This window comes from Aptenodytes patagonicus, chromosome 2, assembly GCF_965638725.1.
Source record: "Aptenodytes patagonicus chromosome 2, bAptPat1.pri.cur, whole genome shotgun sequence".
Classification (NCBI taxonomy): Eukaryota; Metazoa; Chordata; class Aves; order Sphenisciformes; family Spheniscidae; genus Aptenodytes; species Aptenodytes patagonicus.
Window position 1 is genome coordinate 143,333,837 of NC_134950.1, and position 17,489 is coordinate 143,351,325.

At 47.7% G+C, this 17,489-nt stretch overlaps 1 protein-coding gene across 1 annotated transcript; it reads right to left on the reverse strand.

Moving 5' to 3' along the window:
- Window positions 1-6,858: 6,858 nt before the first annotated feature.
- Window positions 6,859-14,177, reverse strand: TAC1 (tachykinin precursor 1). Its single transcript, XM_076332345.1, has 6 exons — window positions 14,113-14,177; window positions 13,093-13,230; window positions 12,840-12,936; window positions 12,206-12,229; window positions 10,482-10,535; window positions 6,859-7,911 (listed from the first exon to the last, which is right to left on the reverse strand). The coding sequence occupies exons 2-6, from the start codon at window positions 13,213-13,215 to the stop codon at window positions 7,862-7,864; spliced, it is 348 nt and encodes a 115-aa protein (XP_076188460.1). The 5' UTR covers window positions 13,216-13,230; window positions 14,113-14,177; the 3' UTR covers window positions 6,859-7,861.
- Window positions 14,178-17,489: the final 3,312 nt, after the last annotated feature.

Consider the following 17,489-nt stretch of genomic DNA (forward strand, 5'->3'; position numbering starts at 1 on the left):
ACCCGGAATCACAGGCGGCTGCATCCTGACACAATACAACTCCAGGGAAGGAGTCGCTGTGTGCTCTTGTCCCAGTGCTCTGGGAGACGTTTGTTAACACAGTCTGCGATACTATGGCTAAGGGAACTGTTCAGGCTCATCATGAAAAAATTTGGTCACTACTGAAGTTTGCACTGGGACTTACTCGGTATCTCTTTATGCTAAAGCAGTTATCTAAGCCGTAGTTTAAGAAGATACAGGGACAAAGCCTGCATTTAGATAATGGCTCTTGGTAGCTCTGAAGGAGCTGCTACTGGCGTACTCTGAATAAACAGCATTTTTAAAAATCACCTTAATAATTCAAAAAAACCTCTTGGTGTTATTCTGCTCTAGCTAACTGGATGCACCTAGCATCTAGCCAAGGATGCACGGAGCCTCTGGGCCAGTCACAATGGGGTGCTTTTGCCACTCATTCCCAGTTAGACTTACTTCGGCTTCCAATACAGTTAGCTGTTGGGACCCCCCTGTCACCCCAGAAATACAGATGGGTTCTGCCCCTTTATAGCTTGATGGCATTAGGGTACACTGTGCACCGGTGTCTACCAGAGCCTTACACTCCTGTGGGTCTGATGTGCCAGGCCATCGAATCCACACAGTCCAGCAAACCCAGTTGTCCCTTTCCTCCCCCTGGCTGGAGGCAGGGCCCCTCTAGTCCTCATCACAGTATTCATTCCTCATTTCTTGTAAATACGAGTCAGAATTTTCTTCATTAAGGTCAGAAGTAAGATCAGCCCTTCTACTCTCTCTGGGGAACTGCCCGCTGGAAACTGGAGCAGCAATTTTCCTGGAAGAACCCCTTCCTGTGATTGTTTTTCCTTGCAACTCACGTACCCGTGCCCCTAGGGCTGAGGTAGGTTTTCCATCCCACTTCCTCATGTCCTCTCCGTGGTCACGCAGGTAAAACCATAGGGTGCCCCGTGGTGTGTACCCTTTATATTGTCTCTCTTGAGCAAAAGAACACTGACTCCTAATAGCCGAGACATTGGTCTGTACAGGTGGGGAGTAGGACATATCCTCTTTGAGTTGCTGGAACTCCCAGGACAGTTTTTTGGACAGTTTCTCCACAGCCGAGACGAGGGAGGAAGAGAGACTTTCTTTGTATTGCCGGAGTTGACCAGCCAATTCATCCACCATTTGTTCCTCTCCATCTTTCCAGGTCATCACTGCCAATGAATTGGCGTATGACGATGGTGCGTTCCATACAAACTTCCACCACATGGGTCGTGTGCACTTGACTTCATCTGGATCTTTGGATAACTGCTCATTGTCCAGGTCATCATAAATCACCTCCAGCACAGGTGATAAACCACCTACAGCATCCCTCAGGAACTGGATACCCTTCTCCATGGTGATCCACTTGCCTGGGTGACATATGACATCTTCCTTAAAGGGATACCTTTCCTTCACGCTTGACAACAGTCGCCTCCAAAGGCTGAGGACTCGTGTCCCTTTTCCAATTGCTTTGTCAATGCCCCCTTCCCTAGAAAGGGATTCCAGCTGCTTGGCTTCTTTACCCTCTAATTCCAGGCTACTGGCCCCATTATCCCAGCATCGGAGCAGCCAGGTGACAATATGCTCGCCTGGACGATGGCTGAAATCTTTTCGTATATCTCGCAGCTCACTCAGGGATAGAGATCGGGTGGTTACTGCCTCTTTCAGGAATTCTTCCTCTTCTTTCTCCCCGAGCAGTTGCCGGCCCTCCTCCTCCTGTTCTCGTGGTGGCCCTTCTCCAGGCTAGTCTGCCTCATCCACTTCTTCCTCTGGCTTCCTTTTAGAAGAAGTTTCTTCCTCCCTTATTAAACGAGCCAACTTCCGCTTCCAAAATTTCTTCTTGTGTACAGGGGCGACTGATACCGGCACAGGCTCGTTCTTTGGTTCAGCCACAGGGCGTGTCACCGGGGTCTGAGTGGCCGCGGGGCCTGTCGCCCGGGTCGGAGTGGCTGCAGAGCCTGTTGCTGGGTTCTGAGTGGCCGCAGTGCGTGTCGTTTTACCGTCAGAGCCAGAGACCTTCTCTTCCCTTTGAGGGTACTGAATGGTGTTGAACAGGGCTCGGTAGGCATGGGCCAGGCCCCAGCACATTGCAATGAGCTGCATCTCTCTGGAGTTGCCAGGGTGACAGCATACTTTGTCCAAATGTTCTACTAACTTTTCAGGATTCTGCACTTGCTCAGGGGTGAAGTTCCAAAACACTGGGGGTGCCCATTGGCCTAGGTACTTGCCCATCTTGTCCCACACACCCTGCCACTCATAACTATCCAGCCTTGGGGCAGATCTCTGGATGATATTCTTAAATTGCTTATTAACTTTAGACAAAACCAGAACAATATTCCAAAGAAATACCAATAGAAGTATCTTAATTACCCAAGCATGTTCAAAATACTGAAAAGTTACTGTAATGAAGGAGGAAACATCATAGAAGAAGGTAGTGACCCTGCCATTCTGTATTTCCTCCGTAAAAAAACTCTCAGAAAAGTCACTGTAATTGCTAGTTGTCTCCATGAAGTGGTATCCGTAGTACAGTAATGGCTTCATTGCGAAATTCAGATACCAAATTAAGACCAAGGTCAATGTTTTAAAAATAAACCTCCCAAGCGGAATATCACCAATCACTGCAGACCACAGCAAACTGCAAAACCCAACACCAATCTTTAACATGTACAGCAAAAAAATGAGCACGATGCAGATTAGACAAATCAATATCAAGAACAGAGAAACCAACATTGTGACGCACAACTCTTAACAGATATAAATTCCTTAATAAACTCCGGTTAATCTGTTATTATCTCAAACCCTTCGAGCCCCACGTTGGGAGCCAAAAATGACTGTTGTGGTTTAACCTCAGTCAGCAACTAAGCACCACACAGCCGCTCACTCACTCCTCCCCCCCCCCCCCCCGGTGGGATGGGGGAGAGAATTGGAAGAGTAGAAATGAGAAAAACTTGTGGGTTGAGATAAAAACAGTTTAATAATTGAAATAAAATAATAACAGCAATAATAATAATGTAATAATAATAATAATAATAATAATAATAATAATAATAATAATAATACACAAAGCAAGTCATGCACAGTGCAATTGCTCACCACCTGCCGACCGATGCCCAGCCAGTCCCCGAGCAGCGGCCCCCCCGGCCAGCTTTCCCCCAGTTTATGTACTGAGCATGACATCACATGGTATGGAATGTCCCTTTGGCCAGTTTGGGTCAGCTGTCCTGGCTGTGCCCCCTCCCAGCTTCTTGTGCACCTCCAGCCCTCTCAGTCGGTAGAGCATGGGAAGCTGAAAAGTCCTTGACTAGTGTCAGCATTACCTGGCAACAACTAAAACATGGGTGTGTTATCAACTTTGTTCTAGTCCTAAATCCAAAACACAGCGCTGTACCAGCTACTAGGAAGGAAATTAACTCTATCCCTGCCAAAATCAGGACACTAACGATAGCTGGGGGCTGGATTCCCCCTAAAGATCTCCATGCCCAGACATTTCCAGATTCTTCCTTTTCTTTTGGTTAGGACCATGCTAAAAAATACCAGCCTCCTGCTGTGAACACAGCAAAGCACTCACTCGTGGCAGCTGGGTGGACAAGTGCTGCAGAGCCCAAGCTCCCCTGGCGAGGTGTATATGGGGAGCCAGACCCCCCCCTCCCAGCTCCCTGGTTCACGGGGGGCTATGTACACCATGGCTCTGGCTCCCCAGGGTAAGTTTGGCTGCATCTGTGCAATGGGGGACCAGTCTCCATGCAATGGCAGAGAGATGGAGGTGATGGATGGAGCTGATGGTCTTCCTGGTCACACTTAGGTAAGGCAGGCTGCTGCCAACCTGACTTCAGCATCCCCTATCTGGGGGAAGGGGAGTGCCTGTGTGTGTGAGGGAGACAGGACCTACCAGAAGAGCAGCCGCCTGCCATGATGCAGATGAGTGCTGTATTTCTGGGGGAAAAGAGAAGCAAAAAGGGGGCAGAGCATGTTGGAGGTGGGCTGTGGTGTCAAACTGCCTGTAGCACCTCCCCAGTGGGGACAATTACCAGCATCACCCTAGTTTTACTCTCTGTGCTGATTTCCTAGAAAGATTTTTTATTACTTTATTTAAAGCTTGCTTACATTTTACTGACAAATGCCCTTGCTGCAGCTTTATCGATTAGCTTACGCAGCCTGAGGGATGTCAGACTGTTGCTATCAAAGAAGAGCTAAGTCTGTGTCACAGTCGTGGCTGACTGTTGCAGAGACGGCAGGGGATTTAGTGAAAGCCTCTCCAAAGCCTGCAGTGGAGCTGTAGGGCTGGCATCGCCCAGTGATCCAAAACGCGAGTGACCCGGGGCTGCAAGCAATGCTGTCCAACACATAGAAGTGTTCAAAAGCTGAAGGAGCCTCAAAAGGGAGATTAAAGACCACAGAAATGATTAAAAAGTCCCTTTGAAGTGCTCAATAATGTATAGACTACATCACTTACTACTAAAGACTGAAAAAAGATACAAGAATTCCTGTTTGAGTTTTGAGGATCCCAGGATGCCTGTGAGGACAAATGTTTGACTAGGAGGGTGGTGGGAGTGAGCCCGTGGTGGGGACGGGCAGTGCTGGGCTGCAGGTGTGAGTGGTTCATGCGCCTCCACGTCTGCCCTGGACCTGCTGGGCAGGCAGGGCCCTGCAGCCCCAACATGGCATGGCTCGGCTGAATGGTCCCCAGTGATGAAATATGATAAGGGCTTTTTTTTTTCCTATCATTGGTAGAGTTAGTTGGAACATTTCAGGCTGTGCCTTTTGGTATGTGTTTTGTTTATTTCTAGCCTGGAATATATGTCTGTACAAACATAGAAATCAATGCCAATTTTAATCTTATTGTTCAAAACCTAAATTAGCACAAATCTGACATTATTTTGCCACCAGAAGTTGAAAGGAGTTGTTTCAAATGCCAAATTAAAACCACTCATCAGACAGCCACGTAACAGGAGAATATTTTGACATCGGAGGGTCAGCCTTTCCTTCTAGAGAAAATGGCGGTGGTGCAGTTGATACACCAGAGATGAGGGATGCCATGCAGATGGACCCTGACAGGCTTGAGGAGTGAGCCCATGCGAACCTGATGAAGTTCAACAAGGCCAAGTACAAGGTCCTGAGCCTGGGCTGGGGCAATCCAACATATCAGTACAGACTGGGGGCTGAATGGATTGAGAGCAGCCCTGTGGAGAAGGACTTGGGGGTACTGGTGGATAAAAAGCTGGACATGAGCCAGCAATATGCACTCAGAGACCAGAAAGCCAACCATATCCTGGGCTGCAACAAAAGCAGCGTGGCCAGCAGGTCGAGGGAGGTGATTCTGCCCCTCTACTCTGCTCTGGGGAGACCCCACCTGGAGTACTGCGTCCAGCTCTGGAGCCCTCAGCACAGGAAAGACACGGACCTGTTGGAGCGGGTCCAGAGGAGGGTCACAAAAATGATCAGAGGGATGGAACACCTCTCCTGTGAAGAAAGGCTGAGAGAGTTGGGGTTGTTCAGCCTAGAGAAGAGAAGCCTTCGGGAAGTCCTTATTGCAGCCTATCAGTACTTAAAGGGGGCTTATAAGAAAGACAGAGAGAGACTTTTCCCCAAGGCTTGTAAAGACAGGTCAAGGGGCAACAGTTTTGAACTGGGTAGATTTATGTTGGACATAAGAAAGACATTTTTTATGATGAGGCGGTGAGACGCTGGAACAGGTTGCCCAGAGGGGTGGTAGATGCCCCATCCCTGGAAGTGTTCAAGGTCAGGCTGGATGGGGCTTTGAGCAACCTGAAAGAAGTCCCTGCTCACGGCAGGCGGGGTTGGACATGGTGATCCTTAAACCCAAACCATCCTGTGATTCTATGGTTTTGCCAGAAAATTCAGTTTCAGCCCTTTGCTGGGTGCTGTTAACTAGTATCTGTGCTGTCCTCCAAACACTTAAAGCCCGCTCTGTCTTGTGTGGCTTTCTCTGGATGCAAATATGTTTGCAGTCATTGCTTCTGCGGGGAGGTTTGTGAGATGCGCAGGCTGCAGGGAGTGAGCAGCGGGGCTTTTTCTTTCCTCTCTGTGTCTCACAATTCAGTGCACGCAGGCTGTGAGCTCTGGGAGCACCATGGTCCTCCAGGCTCAGGAAACAGCATTTTAAAGCTTTTTCTTTCTTTTTACCCTTTGCTGAGCATTATTCAACACACATTTCTGCACTCCTTTTGCCATGCTGTTAGCCCAGCAATCAGCTTTCCCCCCTCATTGAGCTCAGTGGGAGCTGATACAGAAGTTTATTAGTCTGAAAATTAGCCGTGGCAAGATGAAGAGCTGGCAGAGCACCAGTATAACCACTGCATCTCACATGAGCGTGGTGCCCGTTGCAAGTCTGCCTCAGTTTTCCCACCGTGTAGCCCCACACCTCGCTAGAGCCGGCTCCTTCTTAATTGGAAGTGGGATCTGTTTTAAGCATGGGCAGGCTTAGGTGCTGCTCCTAACCTAGCAGGAGGAAGGTCCTACGCCCACCCACTCTTAATGGGTGCAGTTATGGGGATGCCTCAGGTAAACCTGAAAACGGAGGTTGCCAAGTTCAACTTCCGAAATGGAAAACAACCACCAGTTAATCACTTTGTATTACTTATTTTGAAATTTGGTGTGTATGTGCTGGCTGTTTTCACTGCGGATTCATCTCTGATGAAAGCTCGTGTGAAAGCATCAAACAGAGAAGTATAGCTTTTAGCTGGTGGAAAGAATATAGACCTCCAGATGCTTTGGCATCTGCTGAGATGTATGTAGCATTTTGGGACAGTTTTGGAAATACAGTAACCAGACATTTTAATTAAAAAGGTGATTGCACTCACATTTTTCTCTCTTGGGTTCAAGACAACAAGTGTTTTTATTGTGAATCTGAGGGCTAGTATTTATTAAAAGCTTGGCTTTCAAATAACAAGCCTATAGTAGTGGATGAAGTCCACAGCAAATTATTCCACTTGGAGCTGGGGGATACATTGGGCCCTTTTCATTCAGTCAACACACTTCTTGATTTCCATCGGGTTTAGGATAGATGGCACCTTGTGTGACTCGGAGCAATCCTGGAAACGCCTGTCTCCAGTGGCAAATCCCCCACAGCGTTCACCAAACCCGCACTAGGAGGATCATGGCCTCCCTGCAAAAGGAAGGCATCAATTTGGTATTTCTTTCCAGTCTCAGACCACTGTCGCTTGGATCTGAGTCTCATTCCAGACTGCCTTGGGAAATAACACCATCACTATCACCAAAGAAAATATGTTGCAAAATCCCCAGAGTAGTTTTTATTTAAAATGTTACTATCATAAAATTCCAGACTATGAAATGAAGACCTCAGATTCACATTCAAACCTTACCCACCCCCCCTTTTTAAAATATATAGATACGTAGTCACAAAACATAAAACATGCTGCAATGATACAAATATATTTTTTGATACGGAAATTACAGTACATTGTAAACCATGAAAACAAATTGAGGCACTAGACTGTACATCAGCTCTGTTCTGCACTGGCTGTGAAGCTGACAGACTCGCTTTCAACAAACAAAAGAATATTCTCTTTGTTTAGTGAACATAACTTTATGGGTCATATCAAATGATGTGCTTTGTTGTGAGACGTCACCAGGGTTGCTGGTCCTTTCAGAACCACAACGCACCTACACAACACGTATCGCTGCCACAATATGAAAAATAATAATTTTATTGAATGTACAACTCAAAAAAAAAAACCCCAACCCATTGGTTATTATTAAATAAATAATTATTCCGTACAGTTGTTAGTTTAAATTACACTGCATTGGCCATTGGAACAAATGAAGTTAATAAATAATGCACGTGAATGTCTCATTTACGCCTCCGTTCGTAATTCTGTGCTATGCTCCTTTCAGAGGATCCTGCAAAAAACAAAGCAGAATGAAGCACATGGTGCAGCCTTGCATAAACCCCAGCAAGCACAAGGAAACATCAGAGACCTGCAGCCTGCTGGGTCACTGCTGGACCCCGTCAGAGTGTCTGGACATGAGATGAGGGATCCTGGCACAGCCCTGAGCTGCTTTGATTTGGTTTTACCCCTCAGACTACACTATCCTCCAGGAGGCTGAAGGTCTGAGCAGTGCTTTCTACCTCTCGTCTATCGAGCTGCTTGAAGCAGCATTAACTCAAAGCATTTATATGTTCCAGTAACCGATTTAACTGATGGGATCTGAGCACTCAGATCAATTTGTGAGTAGACGCCTTCTGCATCGACATTGCCACCTTCTGTGCTGCCAGGTCAGCTCTTTGCCAGGTTTAAACCCTCCCTTGTCCCCAAGCCCTGCACAGTGATACCTTTTACTAAAACCTGCAGCAGGAGCTAAGCAAACCTCAGACTACCCTGCAGACCTACCACAGCCTAAAATAGTCTTCAGTAACATATTTAGCGTTTAGTAGCAGTAGATCTCTCCTTCTTGCTCTTTTAAAATGAGAGGGAAACCCAGAGAGCCCTTCTTGGGCAGAGCCGGTCCCCAGGGTGACAAAGCTGGTCACCAGAGTCATCTTTGCTTCGACCCCAAAGGGAGGATTGCTTTCACAGAGCGTATGCACGCCTGACTATTGCATGCAGTGCACAGCTAGTTTGGGGGGATTCAGTACTGCATCCCGCAGGGAGCTGGCATTTTGGATCAGTGACAGTTTTAAATTAACGAGACTTCAATTTTCACCAGGCTAAATGCAAAATGAGTTGAGCTTTCTTTCTCAGTATGGATTGTTATAGTATCTTTACTGTACGTGTGACTGTTTTCTAGCTTCCACCTCGAGCGTTCATCCGACAGACTGCACAGCTTGGGAGACAGGCAGTGTCAGACCCCATTTTCCCAAACCAGGAATTGAGACACCAGCATCCCGGTACTCTGCTTTGTCACATGAGGCTTTACATCAGCACTGCGCTCACACCCAGCAGCGGGGCGGTGTGAACTCCTACACATTGCCAGGGGTCTCAGGGGCTTTCTGCAGAAGAAGAAAACCACAGCACCAAGGCACGGCACCAAGAAAAGGTCCTGCCAGTTAAATATCTTTCAGTAGGGAGAAGTAAGGACAGTCCTAGCACACACTCCTGATCTTGCTTTGATTGCACAGTCCTTAGGACCTATCTTCTCCTCCAGAGGAGCAGAAGCAAATTCTTACCATTTTCCTCTCAGGGAATTGGGCAGAAAAGCAGTGAATTCTAGTTTTACCTGTCAGGCAGGTATTAGATAGCCTGACAGGGTAAAACTTCATTATTCCCCATTGTTACAAATACCACATAACAGTATCCTGACCATACCAGCAATTTTGAAATTAGGGCAATAAAATCTTTGCCTTTTTTAAACATTTGCTGCATTTTACATTCTCATGTTAATATAAATGTAATCCCAATAGAAACCAAACCAAATTTATTACTTCCAGGCTATTTACTTTTGTGATAGCAGATGTATTTACAGGTATTATGCATTTAATAGCTACTGCCACCACAGATAAAATTGTACAAAATTATTCATGATACATAGCAATTTGCAAAATGATGCAGAGAGAAATATTATTAGTCTGAACAGGGTTTAATTGAAAATAAAAGTTACTGACAACCATAATTGCAGAATATAGATCACAGCGTGTATCCATATAATATAAAGGTGTCAGCTAGTAATTTAACTTTTATCATCCATTTAACAAAACAGTGAGAACTATTTCAGAGACATGAGATACGTATTAGGTTTTTTATTTTTTTAATTCCTATTCTGGGGAATTAACTGACACTTTATGGTTCACAGTGAGGGATTTCCTCAGTAGAGCCCTATAGCACAGGGAAGCTAGAGCTACTGGCAGTCTGCAGTTACCCACAGGGGTCGTGCACATGAGGGAGGAGGATTCTGCTCTATATGGATGCTATGGGAAAATAACACAAATTCACAGTATCAGCTCAAAGCTTAAAATGCTTGTTGCTTTTTTTTTTTCTTTAGGAAAAATGAAAAGCTGGAAGAGGCTGGGAACGTTTAACAGCTTGACCTGCAGAATGAGGTGGTGTTAATGGCAGATCTCTGCTCTTCCACCTTCTGCTCCGAGTTTGAGGAATAATGATCTCCAGAGGTGATGAGGATATCCCTTTACCTGGGGAGATCTGGATTTGTCAGTAAAATTTAGGTTTTTCTTGTACTAGCACTTTGGGGACCAGCAGAACGTGCTGCTGGCAAGGACAGGGCAGTAAGGAAAGTGCCCTGGGGACTTCTACCTGACCTTGCCTGCAGCTCAGTCCAGCCTGATCATCTCAAGCATTGGAGTGAAGCGGACCCTGATTTTCTTTGGTTAACAAAGAAAATCCTGACCCTTTTTCAGAGAACTCTGGGTCTACACTACATAAAGACTGCTTCTTCCATCCGCTGGGAGAGAACAAAGAGGCAACAGAATGAAGAGGCCGTATATTACCGAGTACCAGATTTCGTCACATACATACCGGAATTTAAAGATCTTTTGCCCATAAGTCCAACAAAGGAGTCTGTTTTATGCCCTGAAAAAATATATTTGGGGGTGTTTTAATACATTTTAAATAGGCAGGCTTTTAAGATAACATGTTCTCGCGAGGAAGGAAGACACAGGCTCCAAAACTGTTCATCTCACAGACTAGTTGTTCACACCACTCTCGGACAACGGAGAATGAACATCAGTCTGACTAATCAGACTAAACAGGGTAGACCAAGGCACAGGCTAGTTAGTGGACATCTTCTCATTAACTCAGATTGACTTTTTGTTTTGGTTTGTGGGGTTTTTTAAGTATAATGGAAAAACAATGGCCAATAACCGATTCTTATTCCTCTCCCAGTGCAATTCCTATTGATTTGAGCAAATGCACAAGGCGGCAGTGTCTTGGTATAGCCTGCATCCGTGTGATGCATCTCTTCTACCTGTTGGCATTTTTTTTCTGTGAAGTGGAAGAAAAATATTCCTTACAGGTCAGGCAGAGCCCTTACTGGAGAGGAAGCCAATGGGACTCTATGTCTGGACATGTCTGAACTAGACAGTCTGGCTCTATTTTTGGAATATTTATGAGTTCAGATATTACCTTCCTGTCCCATTAGTAGTCCTCAAGGTACTGGATGTGTAGAGGATAAATCACCCCAAGTTTTGGCCTACAGCACGTATCAGATATAGTGGTAGCTATAGTTTCAGACAAGGAACGAAAAGGAGCCATTCTTCTTTCTCTAAGCTGGCTTTTGAGGCAAACTTAGAAATTTCTCTTTGGAAAGAATTTTGCTTGGCTAATTCATCTACAAAGCAAGACGAATGATCTTCAGGCCTCACAGGTAGTAATTCAAGCTGAAGCAGTTTCAGAAAGCTGTAATTTTTTACTTTAGTCATCAGGTTATTTGGCATGAGCTTTGTATCGGACTCTTTAATTGGTCTTCCAATACATAATCCTAGTCATAAAATCTTGTGGCTAACAGAACACCGGGACAGTTATTGACCTCTGTGGACAGAGGAGCTCTCACAGAATACAAGATCATTTTTACTTATTCAAAGTCTTCCGGCTTCTGTCTGAGCATCTTCAGATAAGTTCAGAGAATAAAACTATCACTGTGCAGAACAAGGTAACACCACCCTGCTGATACCATCTCCCGCTTGGTGTTACACAGAAGCAAAGCAAGGCACGCTTATGAATGGGTCAAGATATGCTTGTTTATATGGCAGCACATCATCAATCAGCCCCTACTGTGAGCGGGGGTCTGATTCTCACCCAGATAATGCTGAGAGCACAGATACAGTATCTCGCATGCTCCATACATGGGCTCTCCCTTGGAATTGTTCTTGGGGATTTGGGAATTCACTATTCTAATTTTCCAGATTTTGCCATCTTAATTGCTCCTCTCCAAGTCTGGCAGTAAGCCTGCCCTGCCTATGAGAAAGGCTTACAGAATCCCCCCCATGGGAAATAAGAGAGAGCTGCAACATCCACACATTAACGTGGATTGAAATCGCAAAGCTTGTGGTGGCTCGGGTGAGGCACAGGCTCACGGTTGCACTGGGGGGTTTTCAATCCTTTAGCAGAACATTTCTCCACCACCGGTGCTGTCAGTCCTTAGCTGAACCCAGCCACCTTCTAACTAATCCCCTCAAATACACTATTCCCTATTTGAGTATCTTCTAATAATTACTTAAAATATTTGCATTTTTTTAACTTACTTTTGTGAGAGATCTGGCCGTATCCTGATTGGAAGAGGAAAGGAAAGAGAAAAAAAGGAAAAAGAGCTGTTGAAAAAGGATTGGCATATAATATGATGCTACTGCAATGCTTTGAAGAATCAAATACAGAAACTACCCTACGCATATTCCACTTATGGGAAATTAAGGTGATCGTTTACAACTGCATTTCTCTTTGAAGAGACTACTAAACCCACACAATTTAGAACTGTTTAGCTCCAATTTCTTAGATCAGTTCTTGGATCAGTAAACATGTAGAAAAGATGGCAATAATTGTATACACAACCGATTTCCACACTCGGGCAATTCGGTGGCAGATATGCCGACCCGTGAATTATCGTGATACTCCTTACTGGTATCTACGTGCTGTAATTGGTGAGCACTTAGCACTTTAATGTGAAGCCCACTCTTTTCCAATCGGCGAGTTTCTCCGATATTAAACTTGCAAAAACAGAAAACCAAAAAAAACCCCAAACCCAAACAACCCACATGGCAACTTTTGAGAAAGGTTTAACGCATTAAAACCGGGTGACAACCGCTGTGAAGTTTGGAGCGGCGCTAGGAGAAGAGGCATGCAGAGGGGCGTGTGGGGGAGCCAGCCCCCCGCCCCGCTCACCGGCATCCCGCTTGCCCATGAGGCCGAAGAACTGCTGGGGCCGGGGTCTCCGGGCCATCCTCTGCAGGAAGTGCTCCAGGGGCAGCGGCAGCTCCTCCTGCGGGGCGACAGCGCCGGCGCTCAGCGCGGACCCCCACCCCCCCCCCCCGCCTGCGGGCGCGGAGCCCTCGGGGGGCAGCGCCGGACACCGCCCTCCCCCCCCCCCCGCACCCCCGCGGGGTCGGCGGGCGGAGCCGCGGCCGCCGGGGCTCACCTTCACCTGGTCGCCGTCGGACCAGTCGGACCAGTAGCTGAGGTCGTCGGTGGCCCCCATCTCCTCGGCCAGCGCCTGCGCCGAGGCCAGGAGGAGCACGGCGAAAGCCAGCGGGAGCCTCATCGCCGTCTCGACGTCCTGCGGGGGGCAGAGGGTGAAGCACCGGCACCCGGAGCCCCGGCGGGGCGAGCGGCGGCGGGCACCCGCGCCCGGGGGCGTGCACGCACACAGCCCTGCACACACACACACACACACACACACACAAACCGGTGCACACCTGGATGCACACTCCCTCGCACATACAGACGTACACGCACCTGGTTACACATCCACACACACCCCCACCCCCCCCGACTGCTACATTCACCTCTGGCCATACACACGCCCCACACATATGGACTCGTATGCAGCTAGATGTACACACCAGCGCACAGACATGCCCATCCAGAGGCACCCCTCCACACACATACATACGGAGTTATACATGCACACACCCTCACGCGTAGATATACATCTAGATTTTCACACCTTCGCACGTATACACACCCATCAGATGCTCACACACACACACATCTAGCGTGTACATACACAACTAGTTATAAACTCACAGCCCCTCACACAAACAGCTGCACACCTTAGATGCACACACCTACGTGGAGATACAGCTCTCCACACACACAGAGACACACGTGTCTAGAGGTACACACACATCCCTTCGCACACCCAGATACACACATCGGGGTAGGCACAAAGACATCCTTGCACATAGAGACACACACGTGCGGACACACAAGCATGTATAGGCACCCCCCCACAGATGCACACACATACAGAACCCCCGCACACGCATATAGGCAGACACATAGAAGTACACACGCACACACCCTCACAAACGTATAGACAAGAGCATCCTCACGCATATAGGTACAGACGGACGGACGGACACACGCGCGCGGACGGACGGACGGACAGACGGACGGACAGACAGACAGACAGACACGCTCCCGGAGGCACACGCACCGTCTGCACGGAGGAGGGCGGGCGCTGTTCTCCGTGCGCATTGGCCGTCCGTGGGAGCGCTCCCCACTTTATATACCTGGAGACGGGGAGGGCCGAGGCAGCCTCATTTGCCTAAATGCAATTACCCCCGGTTTTATCGTCCCAGCCCCGTGACAGCCCCCGCCCCGTCGAGCAGCTCCCGCCCCCCGCTCCCGCTCCCGCGGCGCCTCCCGGACGTGCCCGGGGCCGGGGAGCGCGGCGCGGCCCCGCGGCTTCCCCCTACCTCCCGCTGCAACTCCGGGCCCCCGGGGCCGCCCCGTCCCGGCCGGGGCCAGAAGGCGCGCCCCGGCGGCGGGTGCGGGTGCGGGGTGCGGGTGTGGATGCGGGGTGCGGGGTGCAGGTATAGGGTGCCGGTGCGGATGTAAGGGTGCGGATGCGGATATAAGGGTGCAGATGCCGCTTTTCGGTCCCCCCCCCGGCTCCCGCACCGAGGGGAGAGCTGCTTTCCGCAGCGAGCGGCACCGCCGGGAGGGCGAGCAGCGGGCAGGCGACGGGGGACCGAGGGACAGCGCGAAGCGGAGAGCGAGCACCGGCGGGCATGGCAGCGGGGCCGCCTCCTGTGCCTGGGCGAGCTCCTTCCCTCCCCAGGTCTACCCTCCCCCGTGCCGCTGCTCAGGCAGCCCCGGCCCGCCGGGGAGCGTGGCGGGACCAGAAGTGAGGGGTGCACAAAGCCGAGGAGGGCCTCGCCCGGTGGGTGCACCGTCTGGGGAGCCGGGCACCCCGGGGCCGGTGTGTGTGCTTGCAGAGGGGCTGGCAGTGCAGGGCAGCAAGCAGGCACGGCTGGGCTGGCCGCTCTGATGGGGCGAATGCCTTCACTGGAAGTGAGCCAGGCTCTCCAGCAGCACATCTCTGCCTTCATCCTTCCCCTATGACAGCTTTGCGTTGCTGCTGGCATTCGGCTCAGACAACTGTTTAGGTTATCTTCCATTTCACAGTTGTGCCATCCTATTTCTCCAAAGTCAGTTGTGCACGAGGCTTCTCAGTTGACCTTGGTGGTCCCTCAGCACCTATGTTGTCATGGTGCACGGTACCACAGCCTAAATCAGGCACTCTGTGCAGAGTTTAGCAGGAGCTAATAGTATTTCTTTTGAGAAAGAAGAGATTGCTCAGGAGCTGGAATTGGCTCCCTGGTACCACTTCTCTGCTTGCTCCAGGATGCTACCATTAAGGAGCATGGCTAAGGCCTTGCTGACAGTGGTAAACCTCTCCAAGGACCATTCATTGGCATATAACTGTGAATCCAAGGGAGACTCGGCACCTTGTTTGCTAAATAAAAGTATGATTAATACCAGGCCTCCCTGTTAACCAAAAATGCTCCTCAGGCCCCAAAGTGTTCCCCAAAGCACAACCAGGCATGAACCTCTTCCCGACTCTTGGGGATGTCTACACTTTGTCTATAAGACTCTGCACATAAATAAGAAAGATTGTGGCCCAGTGATCTGAGGGTCCCTCTGAAGTCAACACGGGCTGCTTGAGAGGGCAGCTGAGAAAAAGAGCGGTATGGAGGAGCCCACCGAGGAACTTCATGCAGCCCAAGCACCTGCTGTGGGCACCTCTGTTGAGACCTCGAGCGTGGGCGGTGTGAATGCTCCTCATTCTGCCTATCAACAAGCTGGCAGAAATGACATTGTTTAGCAACTCTGGAAACCCAAACCATCAGATTTTCGTGCTGCAGCTTTGCAGCATTCCCTTTGATGTGTGAACTTTGAAGACCCTTGAAGGAAAATTGTTTTCTTGTGTTTTTTCATTATGTTGTTTCTGTTTACTGTCACGACAATGGAGCAAAAGGTCAGATATACCAAACCAGGCTTGCCTATCCTACGAGTATCAATGAAGCTCATGTTTTACAGAAATCCTGAGAACTCCTAGCTTCCTCTGAAGTCAATTCTATCATCCAGGAGTCCATGATAAGTATGATAAGTATGATAAATTTGAACTGAAAAGTCCTATCTGTTCTGTAATTCAGCATTTTATCAAAATGGATGTAATCATAGCTTGACCTATGAAATTACAGGGATTTTCATTTTTGAGAGAGCAAGATATGGAAAATTAAAAAGCGGTCCTTTCTATTCTTCAGAAATTTTAATGAATTCAAGCACTTTATCTCAGACTTATCTAATAGTTTGGGTGGGAGTGAAAAAATGACTGATAGGTCAAGCTCACTTTTCTCTTTCTCAGTTTCTAAAATAAATTGACTGCTTAATCTTTCTTTGACCTGCAATACCCGGACATTACACTCTGGACTCTTCAGGAAGTGAGCAGATTTCATGGCTAATGAGCAAAACTGATTCCTAGGAAGACTTTTTGAGTTCATTTCTTCATGTGGAGAGGAGATAGAAGGCTCAAATAAGGGACCAAGGGCTACACCTTGACCTGGAAGCAGCTGAAGCTCCTGCCTTTGTGCTGCCCAGTCCCTGCCCTAGGGATGCATTAGAGCATGGTAAAATGTCCTTTGTGCACAAACGAAAAAACCCTCAATTTTGCCAAAAATGGCCTCGGCCTCAGACATAAAAGAAAATGTCTTTGAAAGATATTGGTGGCTTTATATCTATGAGTTACCTTGCGAATAAGTATGTGAGAGAGAGAGTGGGTACAAGGTGCATATGTTGAATATCCCTGCTCTATCCATGCTCAGGGCACAGCTCCCACCCTCCTGTTACAGTTAGACCATGTGACTTCTAACACCTAGTGTGAAGATTTTTATTCATGAATCAAGAGATCATTAGACCCACGGTAACCCAAATAGGGGTCAATTTTTCCTGTGGAAGTGACAGAGAAAGGCATTTTTGGAGTTCTTATCCAGATATTTCCCTAATCAAGCTTAGGAACTGGATTAATGGCACTTGTTGTGGCTAGAATCTCAACAGTAATGGAAAACTATTTGGGAAGCAATTGCCTATGAAACATACCTCAGAGAATTGCTTTTTCAATGGGTTTAATATGATACATCCTGTGTGATGATCCTTGTGAAATGTTTATTTGAATTTTATGATGATGTTTTGGCTTCCAGTAAAAAGTCCAATAGTTTAATGATAAGACACATTGGCTGCTACATGGTTATCAAGTGATTCTTATACTATCAACAAACAGCTAATGTGCTGTGGGAAAATAGCAAATTGTATGTGACCATGTAAGATTTTGTGCAGAATGCAAATCTGAATTGTTCAAGTATACACAATTTCAGAACATTTGACATGAAATGAATGCATCTGGCATTGTTCTTCAATGGCCTTATGCTATATATAATTATATAGCATATAATTATATAGCATGCTTAAGCCTAGAGCCTAATTCTCATATATATTGAGATCTCTTTTCATCCCTTTACCAGGGATCTA

Bases quoted from the DNA above. Each gene is read 5' to 3' on its own strand.
- TAC1 (XM_076332345.1), bottom strand. From the start codon at position 13,215: ATGAGGCTCCCGCTGGCTTTCGCCGTGCTCCTCCTGGCCTCGGCGCAG. The intron at 12,937-13,092 runs GTGAGCCCCGGC...GTCGCCCCGCAG, and splicing joins CCGACGGCGACCAGGTGAAG to GAGGAGCTGCCGCTGCCCCT. The intron at 10,536-12,205 runs GTAAGTTAAAAA...ATATTTTTTCAG, and splicing joins CGGCCAGATCTCTCACAAAA to GGCATAAAACAGACTCCTTT.